Source organism: Tarenaya hassleriana, unplaced genomic scaffold, assembly GCF_000463585.1.
Source record: "Tarenaya hassleriana unplaced genomic scaffold, ASM46358v1 Cleome3, whole genome shotgun sequence".
Classification (NCBI taxonomy): Eukaryota; Viridiplantae; Streptophyta; class Magnoliopsida; order Brassicales; family Cleomaceae; genus Tarenaya; species Tarenaya hassleriana.
The window spans coordinates 2,723,741-2,736,714 of record NW_010966177.1 but is presented as its reverse complement, the minus strand read 5'-3'; the positions used below and the strand labels follow the sequence as shown (position 1 = coordinate 2,736,714).

Genomic DNA, 12,974 nt, shown 5'->3' with positions numbered 1-12,974 from the left:
CTTTCCCTAAAACTCCCATACATGAGACGTACCAGCCGAGGTGGGATTACTGGGGCAGGTTTATGGAGAAGCTCCTTTCTAAAGTTCCTATAATGGTGGTTGAAGGGAATCATGAGATAGAACCGCAAGTTGAGAACAATACATTTGCAGCTTACAGCTCCAGATTCGCTTTCCCTTCCAAAGAAAGTGGATCGTCTTCTACTCTCTACTATTCTTTCAATGCCGGCGGGATACACTTTGTCATGCTCGGAGCCTACATATCTTATGACAAATCATGTAATACATTCAGTTGTCATTTTGTTGTTTTACTTCTGCTTCTTACCCGATTTCGTGTCTTCCTTCCTGTTTGTGTAAACTTTCATGCAACTAAGCTGGCAAAGGATGTCTCTTTTTTTGCAGCGGAACAGTACGAATGGCTAAAGAGGGGCTTAGCTAAAGTTGACAGATCTCTAACTCCATGGTTGGTAGTCACTTGGCATCCTCCTTGGTATAGCACTTATGGAGCACATTACAGGGAAGCCGAATGCATGAGAGTGGCAATGGAGGAGTTACTTTACACTTATGGTACCGACATAGTCTTCAATGGACATGTACGACCAAAAAACGGAGTGCCTATTTTCTGAAATCCTCTTCGCCCGCTCTGGCTTGATGTGCATTGATCCCTTTTTTTTCCCCTGTGATTCTTCCCAGGTTCATGCTTATGAAAGATCGAACCGAGTATACAGTTATGAACTAGACCCGTGTGGCCCTGTTTACATTGTTGCCGGTGATGGAGGTAATCGTGAAAAGATGGCAACTATACACGCGGATGAACCCGGTAAATGTCCCAATCCATCAACCACGCCTGACCCTTTCATGGGCGGCTTTTGCGCATGGAACTTCACATCAGGTCCTGCCGCTGGAAAGTTTTGTTGGGATCGTCAGCCGGATTATAGTGCCTTCCGAGAGAGCAGTTTTGGCCACGGGATCCTGGAGGTAGGCATAAAAACTCGGGTATTTTTCTCAAAACCTCAAAAAGCAAGTATATTGATCTAACAAAGCTTACCATTGTTGCAAATGGCAGGTGAAGAATGAAACATGGGCCCTCTGGACATGGTACCGGAATCAAGATTCGAGCAGTGTAGTCGGGGATCAAATATACATAGTGAGACAGCCCGATCGCTGTCCTGGCCACAACCGCCTGGTGGACCGCTGCTAGGGAACTACCTCACATCATGAAAAGGATCACAACACGAACACGGTTACACGGATATGAAAACATCGTCACTACCTCAGATCATGCAAAAAGTTTGAAGCTTTATAAAGTATGTTATGCCTTACACATGAAAGTTGGCAACTTTTGTCTACACTGTGTGGAATGTGATGTAATAACTATTGATAATCTCAAGGGAAGAGGTTCAAAATTGTTGGGTACATCCCGTAAACTTGTAAATCACGAAAAAAAAAGCTAAAAAATCTCAAGAAACTCGATGACGAAGGTACTGCAGACAGGGCAGTGACCTTCCTGAACAAGAAGCTCCTTAGAACAGAGCTTGCAGAAAGTATGGCCGCAAGGTATGAAAGCAGCGCCTTTGATCTTGACCGAACAGACGCAGCAATTGAATTCTCCTTCGTCTTCTTCTCTGTTTTCGTCGTCCTCATCATACTCATCTCCATCCTCCTCGTCGTAATCGTCGTCGTCCATGGCGTATCTGGATCCAGTCAAACCCATTTGCCGATCCGTTTCCTCCAGCAGATCCATCAGCGACATCGTCCCCGGCTTGCCATCCGCCGCCGAATTCTCCCCTGTTTCTTCCTCGTCGTCGGAATCTTCTGCTGCGGCGGCTGCTTCTGCCTCCGACGCCTCCTGCGCCGCCACAGCATCCCTCGCCGACATCGTCCGCTCCTCCACGAACTTCACGACCGGTTGTCGGCGCGTGTTCTCTTCCTGTCCTTCTCCATGGTCGCGGACCGAGTCGTGCCGCGACAACTGCGGCCTGAAACTCCTGGACGGCGGTCCGTCTCCGGGCATGGTCGCGTTAGCGTAATTCTCGGCGTTCTTCGCCGACCCGACCCGCATCGATGACCCGCGGGTGAACATAGCGCGTCCCGAAGAGCCCGGTGGATCCGACATCGGAACGGTGGAGATCAGATCCGACAGGTGAATCGACGAGTTGTCGTTGTCGGAGAGTGATCGGTGAGAAAACCGCTGGTTTTTGCGGTGGTGTTTGGATTCAGTGATAACGATATCCGCGAAAGGGATATAAGGAGACGAGGACCAAGCAGCACCGGCGCGTTTCAAACGCAGTTTCTCACGGAACGTCTTCCACGTCGTCCTATCCTTGTTTTCCCCTTCGAGTTGTTCCTCACGTATGATGTCTAGAAGCGTTTTACGAGCACGTTGCGTTTCGAGAGGTCGCGATTGCGTCTGCAGTGGCGTTGCGATTTTGCCGCTAAGAACAGCGTCTAACGTTAGGCCGGCGAGCGAGTTACTCCGGGTCTTTGACGCCGACATTTAACCGGACGACGTTTCCCACCGCCTGTCTCCACCATCGGAAGAAAAAAAAAACTTTTTTTGGCATAAAACTGGGAAAAAAATAGAATTAGAAAAAGAGACAGAGATCAAACAGTTACCTCTTGCATCGAGTTCAGAGAGAAAAGAACATGTTTTTACAGTTAATTCAGTTGTAGAAGTTGTGGTTTTTGTGTTTTCTGATACAAAAGGAAATTCAAGATCGTGTTTCGATGGAGGAAAAGCCAAATGTGTTTGGATTGGAGAATAAAAGAGAAATTAGGAGCGAGTCTTAAGGCGGAAGCTTAAATTAACGGTGTTTTCATGTTTTGGTTCCCCACCGACCATTTAAAAAAAAAAAAAAACTGGACTTGTTTTTTTCTTTCTTTCTTTCATAACAGACTCTGTATTAACAGTCTTGATGCCAGTTGAGGTTAAGCAAAAGTAGCAGGAAAGCCCATCGCCTTCGTTTTCCCTGAAGGAATCTTTTAATTATTTGTTAGGGGTCGGGAATCTGTTCCCAAACCATGTTGAACCCATGAAATGAATTTCGGTACGATTTTTGTTTATTACTTAAAATCGAACGATACAAAAGAATAACAGATCGGTTTAAGGTTCGGTTTTGTTTTGATGGCGATTGCGATGTAGTTTGGCGACATTTAGTCTATTTCTTTTTTTTTAAATGTTTTTTTCTTTATTTTTATTCGAAGATTTACGAATCTGTTAAGGGCTGTACCAATTTGTTGACATCGAGCTAAAAAAATGAAATTTGAAACAATTGAAGTGATTGTTTCAGTTTGAATATAAACAAACCAAATAAGTCAATATGTCCGAGTGGTTAAGGAGACAGACTTGAAATCTGTTGGGCTTCGCCCGCGCAGGTTCGAACCCTGCTGTTGACGATTCTTTTTTTTTTCCCGCTAATAAAATGGGCCTTTTGACTTTTTGGGCTTTTTCATCTGAATTGAAAAGGGCCCACCAGCTGTATCATCGGTGGATGATGATTGGTTCATTTGCAAGTCTTCGTTTAGTTTAGTAGGTCTGCTCTCAGAGCGTGTAACGCTCGTACAAATGGAATGGAATAATGTCAAGTACTCAAGACGTCCACGTTTTGCTTCTATATTTTAGGAGCAAACTTTTTTTTTTTTCATTTTTTGTAGAAAGTGTATCAAGAAACCATTAACAAAATTATACAATCATTCGAAATCAACCTAAAACAACTCATAGATCCAAAGTAGGATTTCACGTAATACTAAACATTAACATATATTTTGGAGTCGAGAGAGAAGCAAGAAAATTCCGATAAGAAATTCATAGACTTGGTTCCACAAAGGCGGCAGAAATTGGACAAGCATTGGAGTCCCATACAAAATCTGGTATAGCAAAATTTCATGAAACATAAGCAAAAACACAATCTACTGAATAAAGAAACACAAGAGTAGCTTTCTCTTTCAGTACTTGACGGGAGCGAGGACATCGAGTTGAGAGCCAAGCTTCTCCTCGGCCGTCTTCTCTGCTTTGGCCCTGAGCTTGTTGAGCTGCTTCTTCCTCTCATACACCGCTTGAGACTTCTCCTTTCTCTTTTTCTCCAATTCCTGTTCATCAATCCCAACGCATAAGATTATATATTGGATTCTACCCAAATTCCATTAACAATCTCTCTCTTGATCATAACCATGTCCTAAAAGACATATATATAAGCTAGGACACATAATGAAATCATCCCTCTCGCAGTCGCATTTGAAACAGAAGTTACGAGAATCCAAATCCGATTATGATGATCTCCACAACAATGCTAGAGGCTAAATGAATAAAAAAGAGAACAAACTAAGAAGCTTAAACTTACCTTGATGGTGTCATAGTGATTCCACCCAACCTCAGAGGAAAGATGACCCAACAGGCAGTATTTGTGCCCAGCTTGAAGCCTCAAGACCCTAATTTGGTTGACATAAAAGAAGAAGAAAAAATCAGTGAGCATTAGCTATGAATCAGAGAGAAGAAATCAGACAAAATAAAAGGTAAAAAGACGAACTTGAGAGCGTCTGGGATGACCATCCTCTTCAATTTGTCATATGGGGGAGGGACACCTTCAAACACCTTCAAGCGGGCAAGCGCAGCAGCTCCACGCTTTGTCTTGTGGGGAATCATACTGCAATCCAATACCCAAAACACAAACTCCATTAAAAGAAATTCAAAACAAAACTTCTGGTGTAAAACAGTCAGAAATCTACAAATTATAATTTGAAATGATTCCTCAAGCAAGTGATCAAACATTCAACAGAGAAACTCCAAGCATATACTGGAAGCATGACAATTAAATTATTCTCAAGCAGCAACCACAACAGATACAGCACAAACACCGGAAACTAACAGGAGAGAGCTACACAAGAAAATGCACTTTCGAAATCTCCAGAACAAGCGAAAACCATCCATGAGATTCACACTACAAAAAGACAATAAAAATCCAGATTGCTACGAACAACCATCCACTAAACTGGGTAAAATCAAATCGACATATTGAATATACGAAAGAGAGATCGATCGATGAACGAACCCACGGACAGTTCGCCAGAAGATCTTGGACGGAGCACGGAAGTGGATGGGACCGTGCGAGGGCTTTGTGTTCATGCGCTTGCGGAGAAAACGCATGTACTTCATCTTCTGCCGGACAAGTCCGCCGGAGAGACAGATCTCCTCGCACCGGACGACCACCACCTTCTGACCATTGAGCAGCTCCTTGGCCACGATCGACGCCAAGCGTCCGAGCATGTGGTGTCGCGCGTCGACCACCACGCGCTTTGCGCATATCCCTGAGCCAGACACCATTGTTGCTTCAACCTCTTGGCGGCGTCTAATCCTTCTCCTCCGGCTTAACAGCTAAAGCCAGAGTTCATATAATTGAAGAAAACTTACGAATTAGGGTTTTCAGGGCATTTCGTCAAATGGAAATTGTGCCTTGTCATTAGCCCCATTTAGAAGTGGGCTTTTAATGGGCCTCTCTTGTACCATTAATTACGGCCCATTTATGGATGCAGGCCCATTTGTGATCGTAGGTCCATTTATTGCCTTGTCGAACCCAACTTACGTGTGGTATTTTTTTCATTTGAATTTTGTTATTGTTAAGAGAATTACAGTGAAAAAAAATGAGAAAACAATGGTTAGAAGAGTTCTACAATTATGGAACAAGCAAACGCAAAATGACAACTATTAATATATTTATATACACATATATATATATATATAATGTGAACGTAATGGAATCTGTGTCAAAAACATCGTTTTCGATGCCGTCAGAGAATAGGTGAACCCGTGAAGATATATATACACATGTATATATATATATATATCCAACATAATAATATAGTGTTAAAATCGTTGTAATAAGAATTTGTATGTAAGAACACGTGACAAGAGAGATTCAGGGATTCACGTACTTCGTCCTATGCTTTCGTATTATGCATTCACATGCTTCAGTAGCTTCTTCGCCCCCCTTTTTTTAAAAAAAAAAACGTATCCTTGTGTTTCACAGAGAGATGGAAAAACAAAAAGAGAACGAGAACGATGAGAGTATTTTCATGGACACAACTTCACGTGTTCCAAATCTCGTAACATGTAGAAAAAACAGAGATTTTTTTTTTTTTTATAAAAAAGGTCACATATTATTCATGTCTCCTCCTTTAAGAAAATAATATTGAAGAAGGCGACTACTAGTGATGTTTTATCAGGTGGGTTTTATCGGGTTCAAATTAGAAAAAAAAAATATATATATATAATGGAATTTATCCCAATCTTCGTTTGGTTTGGATAGACCTTAATTTATATAATTATTGATATTTTTTTTTATAATTCAAAAGTTTACTAGATATTTAATCCAACTATATAGATATTTAATCAAACTATATATCTATACGACTAAAATAAAAAAAAAGTCAGATGATTTGAAAAAGAGTTTTGACTCACCCTCATCCTTTACCCATTTGTAAGACATTCGAGTTAGTTTGATTTTGTGTTGGTCATACAAAACCAACCCTTGTTACTTGTTTTTTTTTTTTGTAAACGGGTTTCCTGGGTCGAGGCACAGACTAATCCTGGGGTCGGGAGCTAGCCATGTAATTTGAATTATGCGTTTCTTTTCCAGTCTGAGGTTCGAACTTGGGAGGGGACAGACGCTTTGCGCCCCATTTCATCGGTTGAATTACCCAGTTTGGGTCTTGTTACTCGTTTGACACAACATTCATGAAAACACAAATTTTATTTGTCGCTCCTTCCCCGACAACTCATAAGATTCCTGTATTATCTTAAGACTAGAGACAAGTTGAACATATTGACATACACACACATATACATACACATACGCATATACATAAAACACACACATGCACACATATCCTCTGTGAATGTACGCACAGTTGACAGTACACAAGATTTCAATGCACAACTTGAAAGACGCACCTAACCAAAGGACACTGAGGGTGAGAGCCTTGTGGATTTTTGGTGGCTACCAACAAAAAAGACACCACATAATCTTCTTCACCTACTGACAGAAAAACCCAACCTTCAACATGCCCAGAAACATCACCATCACATTCACTCATTTTCATCTCCATTATACACACACATATGTACATATATATACATACACACACTACAAACGCATGTAGGGGACCAGGTCACTGCACTGGAGAGAGAGAGAGGGCAGAAACAGATCACCAAATAAGCAATTAGATTATATAGATAAAACCCTGAAGGGATTAGTACAATGGTTGAGGTTCAGATCCCTAAGCTACCTCCCCAGCGTTTCTCTCTAACCACATTATTCATTACTTCAGTTTTCCTCCTACCTAAGGATTTTGGTGTTTGGTTAGTCTGTAAATTCACCAGATTCCTGAATCATAGTTTCCTCTTCCAACCATGGATGATATTGATGACTCTTTTGTGCTTCTTCTCAAGATCATGGAAAGACTTGCACCCATTCATAGCGCCCAGGGAGGGGCAGATCGTTCACGACATCGAAGTTGTACCTGAAGAAATTAGGGAGAATCACACAATTTAGACGATTAAATATGCAGAATATGAAAAAAAAACAAAAGAGAATGATGTTTACTTCTCCATGAATAGTCTCTGTTGTTGCTGCTCTGCATAGACAAAGAACTCCTCCAATTCACAAGTGGTCGGAACGATTCTGTGTGAATTGTCTCGGTCTCTTCTGGCCATTGCAGCCCTCTGCCTCGTGCTTGAGCCCGGGGCAACAATGGTGTGGAGATCCCCAGCAATGTTGCAAGGCGTGCTCTCTCGTGTGCTCCTGAAGAACAAAAAAAAAGCAGATTAAATATCAATTGCAAGTTCTATATATACATATAGAAGGTCACAAAATCACATATCATAGCAAACTACTCAAAGGGAAACAAATAAAACTTGAACAACCAAGAGATAAAGATTGTAATTACAGGCTCACCCCTGGAAAAAGACAGGCTTTGGTTTGGTCCCATGGGACAAGTTATGTAACACATAACAGGAAACACCAAAATCAATTGTCACATACAAAGTCACTTGCCCAAAAACAGAGTATCCAACACAAAACGTTCCATTCAGCTAAACTCTTTGGACCCATGAACAAGACATGACGATACTTGCACTACACTTATGAGGAAAGACAGTTATCTGCTTCTTTGTACGCCATAGTCAAAAGGTTTCCCCTCCTTCTCTTGTCACTTTTCATATGGACCTCTACCTGATTAAAAGCTCCTGACCTTTTCAACAAACCTCTTCCACATATACGGGGCATAAAACGACAACAGTCTCTACGCAAACAATTCAAAACGATTCCTCTTTCTCCCCACCACAGACCACATCGTACTACCAATGGAAACGAGAATAGTTGCACCCAACACTGCATCTTTTCAAACCATGTATCATGCTTCAGAAGCAAAGGGAGAAATATCAATGGTTGTAATTAGTTATATATAAAAGAAGCCCATAAACAACAGCAGCTGAGATAAAACAAGGTAGTCAGAGGTTAATGAAAGCTAATTCTTTTATATACATATATATATATATATGAATTATAAAGAAAAATAGCTTGGGACATTAATATCCTCTGCAGAGAGGTACACATGTAGCAGAGACCAATGACTCTGAAATATCTACCACCAAAAGAGACTCCCATGGAGTCGGATGATGAACAATAATTACAACCTCAGTACATCAGAAGAAAGCGAAACTTCAACAAAGACACCAAACAAAATAAGGGAAACTGAAAAAAAAAAGTTTTTTTATTGTTCTCTTTTCACCAAATCTTTTCTTCTACAGAGTTTTTTTTTCCATAACAAGAAACATAAACTCGTATGAATAAACAAAAAAAGATCTTAGGTAAATCCAATGCATTTATCTCACAACCCAGGTTAAGCTTTAAGACCACGAGCTTTCAATTATCGTTGTAATAGATGCAGACTAATAGTTTTATTGGACAAAACAAGATCGCATATTTGAAGCCATAGACTTCAGATGTAGAACCAAGTGAAACCTACACAACCGTGATGGCCGTCGGGACAAGAAATCAGAGATTAAAGAAAGCAGCATGAAAATAAATCATGGTTTCAAGCATCTGATATTTCAATCAAGAGAGAGAAAGAACATGCATGAGGTCAAAGAAGGAGAAAAATCATACTCTCGGACAGAGAAAAACAAACCCAATGAGAAAAAACTCGCCGACATCGATTTTGAAATTGAAAAGAATGAACTAGGGCACGGAAATTCGAACCTGTCTCTGACTTCAAAATCCGGGTTGTTCTCTCCGAAAGAAGCTTCTGTATTAACTTCCTTTCCGCCCTCAGTCTCAGACAAACCATTGTCCACAGAATCACCTTCATAACCCGCAACACCACCGTAATTGCCAGCATATCCATCTCCATCGCAACTTCGACCTACTGGAACCGACCCCGACACTAACGTGCGTGATTTCACCGAACCTACGCGAGACCTCGAACCGGACTCTTTGAATCCCCCGACTTCCGACCCCTGGTGTCTCTGCAGCTGCTGTTGTTTCCTGGGTTCGGCCAACAACTGCGGTTTCTCGAGACGACGGCTACGGAGCTGGAGATAGCACGAGGGGCCATTTGCGATGGCCGAGCCATCTGGACTGGTCGCCGGCGAGACGGCGGCGGCGGAGGCAGCGGCAGAGGAGGAGTTAAGCCTCTGCAAAGCTAGGGTTTTGGCGGCCCTTGTACGGACACCCAAGGAGGTTGGTTGAGAGACCTCCATAACTCCGACGTCTCCAGTTATCTTTGATTTCTTCATGTATTTTCCCATTTTCGATAACCAATCCCGACAGATTCTGAAGTCCTAGGAGCCAAAGCTCGAAGGCAGAGAAAATGGGAGGGAAAATTTTGGAGAAGGAAGAGAAGGAAAACAAATAAGAAAATTAGGGTTTTGTTGGGTTAATAAGCGAGAAAAATGTCACCTTTAAAAATATTTAAAACAAACAAATAAAAATTCATCATTAATATTCCCCAAAACTGTCCGCATTTATTTATATTAGGGCGCATTCTTTGTCCATTGCACCATCGCTTCCTTATATATATATATATATATATATATATTCAATTTAAGAAATAAAGATTTTCTAACCCTATACTAATAGATATGAATGCAAGTATCAAAGGTATATAATTAGCCTCCTGAAGTCGTGTGTTATAGAATTTCAGGATAAATCATCAATATTTGGATACAATTAATTTAAAACATTTTATATACCCAAAAATATCATAAAAGAATTTTCTCTTTATTTCTTTGAATAAAATAAAATGGGTATCTACATGTTTTAAAATTTTTTAATTGATTATCTTAGTATAATATTTGTTAATATGAATTTAGAAAAATTGATATAAATTATTGGCTCGATAGAAAATAAAATATTTTTATTAGTTTTTTTATAATGTAAAATTCTAGTTTTATCGTGTATATTGATGTTTTATGTATTTTTATTATTATATTTCTAATTTATTTATTACTTATTTTATAAATAAATAAATCTCATTTTAAACATAGTAATAAATTTTCTTGAAAATAATTATATTTTATATTTTTTTATAATTTGTTATTATTTCTTCATTCCAAGTTCTCATTTAATATTATAAGAATTTTATTAATAGCTTCTTTATAACTCCAATTTTAGTTTTAATATGGATGAAGTATAAAAAGTGATTTTAAATTAATACTACATAATAATCACATACATTTACTTTTTAATTAATATATTTAATTAGATTGATATAAATTTTTATAAACTAATCATCATCAACATCAATATCACCTTATTCTATGTTTATTTGGATTAATTCTTCTTTTTCATGTTAATTAAAAAAAATTACCATGTGAATTTTATATATTGAAATTAGCGATGGCAATTTTTCAGATACGCGGCGAAATTTTCAGAGAAGTTGGAATACACTTAATTAATCTCCTCGGAATGCTATAAAAAATAATTTAATAATAAAAAAGTAAAATTTAAATTTCTTTTTAAAGTATGCTTTTGTATAACCTTTTACACTTATTGATTGGAACTATTGATGTGGCCTTAATTCCAACTTTCCCCCCGAATTTATGGCTTTAACTTATTAAATTAAAAATAAAAGCGCCAAAAAAGACATCAATTTCCGATGGCAATTGCCCCGATTTTCTATAATCTATTATTTTCCGAAAATGGGGATACATAGTTAACCCCGATTTGTTTGCATGATTTTCCCGCCAATACCATATATATATATATATATGGTTATTTACCCTTTTATTTTATAAAATATTTTTGAAATTATTTTTGGATTTGCATCTTTTTATTTTTGTAAATTAAGACTATCAAAATTTTGCGCAGATAATTTAAGTTTTATAAAAATTGTATTTTTATAACGAATTTGATTGGGTTGTATCCGATTTTATATATTCTAAGAAATATCGGATCTTCTTTCTTTCTATTCCTAAATACGTTTTAAAAACTAAAGTATATTTTTTTATAATAGATTATATTGGATCAATAAAATATTTTCAGAATCGGAAGACAATGATATGTTTTGAATTATACGTTTTTTTTCTAAATTTAAGGTTCGAATTCGAACCGATACAAATGTTTAATGTCTCTTTTTCACGGATTAAACTATCCAAGTTTTGATAAAATTATATTTATTCGACTATATATATATATATATATATGATTATGCACAGTTAATTATGGAGTCGAGTGTGGCTCATAATGAGAGAGAATCTCTAATAAATATGCGTTCGAATAAAGGAATCTGAATAGGGATGATGACGTCATCGCTAGCATTCATAAAATAGTAATAAAAAGAGAAATAAATGCAAGAAATGAATATGTGACGTTTACTTTGGTGCATGGTTGAGTCGGTCAAGTTGATTTGGGCGTTTCCCAATTCTAACTATCGTAACGATCAAAAAGGTTGTTGGACCGACTAGACAGACTACCGCATTGGATTCCTTCGGCTCCACCCCGATAATTTAAAATAAAATAAAATAAAAAATTATCATTATGTCATGTTTTATTTCAAATTAAAAGTTATAACCTTTAGTTGAACCTCCTTTCACCCCACCCCCCACGTAATAAAGGAACTAGTAGGATTTTGTTCTGGATAACGAAATTATTATTTATATAACATTAATTGATAGAGCTCCAATAAAAAGATACTACGAAATCAAATACAAATGTTTTTAAATGAATAATTCTTACAAAATCTGTTTTAGAGGAAAGCATTTATTGTAAAAATTAAATGTATATAATTTTTTTTAAAAGAATGATATAATAAAAAATATTTTTTTAGTGCATTAGCTATTGAAGTTTTTTTAATACTAAATTATATACCATTTTAAAAGTGAATTTAATGCTGTAAATATACAAAGAAAGCCCATGTATTAAACTGAAAAAAAGAACAAATATAAAAATAAAATAATAATGTTCTAAATAGACACAAATGATGGGTAGTAGTTAGGGCTGGGCACAAATACCCGAAAATCGGGTATCCGTCGGATACTCGTCTCACGGATACCCGATTTTAGGGTACTCGTAATTTTCAAATCCGAATCCAAATCCTTATTTTTCAATACCCGTGAATCCGGATCCAAATCCGGATAATAGAATTTTTAAAACCGGATATCCGCGGGTACCCGCGTATTATGATTATAAATAATTATATCTTATATTTATATAACATTTTTATAAAATACAATTATTTTAGATGAAATAATTTCATATTTTTTTAATATTAATTCAAAAAATTAAATTTATTATTATTTGTCTCTTATTATCTCTTTTGTCTTATATATTTTATCATAATTCATCAATTTTTATAAATATATCTTCATGTTTTAAAAATTTTATATATGAATATTGTTGTTTTTCTTAAATAAATCCGGATCCGGATATCCGCGAGTACCCGACTATTATTCCGGATACCCGTACCCCGGATACTCGTAAATA

At 37.7% G+C, this 12,974-nt stretch overlaps 4 protein-coding genes and 1 non-coding gene across 6 annotated transcripts in view; 2 read left to right on the top strand and 3 right to left on the bottom strand.

The window, feature by feature from the left end:
• The window catches only part of LOC104818960 (purple acid phosphatase 15), a 3,047-nt gene extending 1,623 nt beyond the window's left edge, over window positions 1–1,424 (top strand). The window contains exons 4-7 of the mRNA XM_019203290.1: window positions 1–276; window positions 400–590; window positions 691–975; window positions 1,064–1,424. The exon at window positions 1–276 is cut by the window's left edge and continues 5 nt beyond it. Coding sequence (XP_019058835.1) covers window positions 1–276; window positions 400–590; window positions 691–975; window positions 1,064–1,198 — 887 coding nt within the window. The 3' untranslated portion in view covers window positions 1,199–1,424. The remainder of the gene's footprint in view (window positions 277–399; window positions 591–690; window positions 976–1,063) is intronic.
• On the bottom strand, window positions 1,361–2,757 carry LOC104818961. 2 transcript variants are annotated; one of them, XM_010548783.2, is made up of 2 exons: window positions 2,614–2,757; window positions 1,361–2,523 (listed from the first exon to the last, which is right to left on the bottom strand). In XM_010548783.2, exon 2 carries the CDS (start codon window positions 2,492–2,494, stop codon window positions 1,448–1,450), a length of 1,047 nt encoding a protein of 348 aa, XP_010547085.1. In that variant the 5' UTR covers window positions 2,495–2,523; window positions 2,614–2,757; the 3' UTR covers window positions 1,361–1,447. The 2 variants fall into 2 exon arrangements, with proteins under 2 accessions (XP_010547085.1, XP_010547084.1); XM_010548782.2 differs by having other exon boundaries at window positions 1,361–2,519.
• A 554-nt stretch (window positions 2,758–3,311) lies between these two features.
• On the top strand, window positions 3,312–3,393 carry TRNAS-UGA. The gene has a single exon. It is a non-coding gene; the product is annotated as a tRNA-Ser (tRNA).
• Window positions 3,394–3,774: 381 nt separating this feature from the next.
• On the bottom strand, window positions 3,775–5,386 carry LOC104818959 (60S ribosomal protein L13a-1). Its single transcript, XM_010548778.2, has 4 exons — window positions 5,046–5,386; window positions 4,524–4,640; window positions 4,338–4,425; window positions 3,775–4,086 (listed from the first exon to the last, which is right to left on the bottom strand). Exons 1-4 carry the CDS (start codon window positions 5,315–5,317, stop codon window positions 3,943–3,945), a joined length of 621 nt encoding a protein of 206 aa, XP_010547080.1. The 5' UTR covers window positions 5,318–5,386; the 3' UTR covers window positions 3,775–3,942.
• A 1,809-nt stretch (window positions 5,387–7,195) lies between these two features.
• Window positions 7,196–9,920, bottom strand: LOC104818958 (cyclin-dependent kinase inhibitor 3). The gene is made up of 3 exons (XM_010548777.2): window positions 9,252–9,920; window positions 7,596–7,793; window positions 7,196–7,512 (listed from the first exon to the last, which is right to left on the bottom strand). Exons 1-3 carry the CDS (start codon window positions 9,797–9,799, stop codon window positions 7,443–7,445), a joined length of 816 nt encoding a protein of 271 aa, XP_010547079.1. The 5' UTR covers window positions 9,800–9,920; the 3' UTR covers window positions 7,196–7,442.
• Between the last annotated feature and the right edge of the window lie 3,054 nt (window positions 9,921–12,974).

Coding starts and splice junctions, on each gene's coding strand:
- LOC104818961 (XM_010548783.2), bottom strand. CDS start 2,494: ATGTCGGCGTCAAAGACCCGGAGTAACTCGCTCGCCGGCCTAACGTTA.
- LOC104818958 (XM_010548777.2), bottom strand. CDS start 9,799: ATGGGAAAATACATGAAGAAATCAAAGATAACTGGAGACGTCGGAGTT. Junction 7,794..9,251: donor GATTTTGAAGTCAGAGACAG/GTTCGAATTTCC, acceptor TTTGTTCTTCAG/GAGCACACGAGAGAGCACGC. Junction 7,513..7,595: donor CAGAGACTATTCATGGAGAA/GTAAACATCATT, acceptor TAATTTCTTCAG/GTACAACTTCGATGTCGTGA.
- LOC104818959 (XM_010548778.2), bottom strand. CDS start 5,317: ATGGTGTCTGGCTCAGGGATATGCGCAAAGCGCGTGGTGGTCGACGCG. Junction 4,641..5,045: donor TTCTGGCGAACTGTCCGTGG/GTTCGTTCATCG, acceptor ATTGGATTGCAG/TATGATTCCCCACAAGACAA. Junction 4,426..4,523: donor GTCATCCCAGACGCTCTCAA/GTTCGTCTTTTT, acceptor CAACCAAATTAG/GGTCTTGAGGCTTCAAGCTG.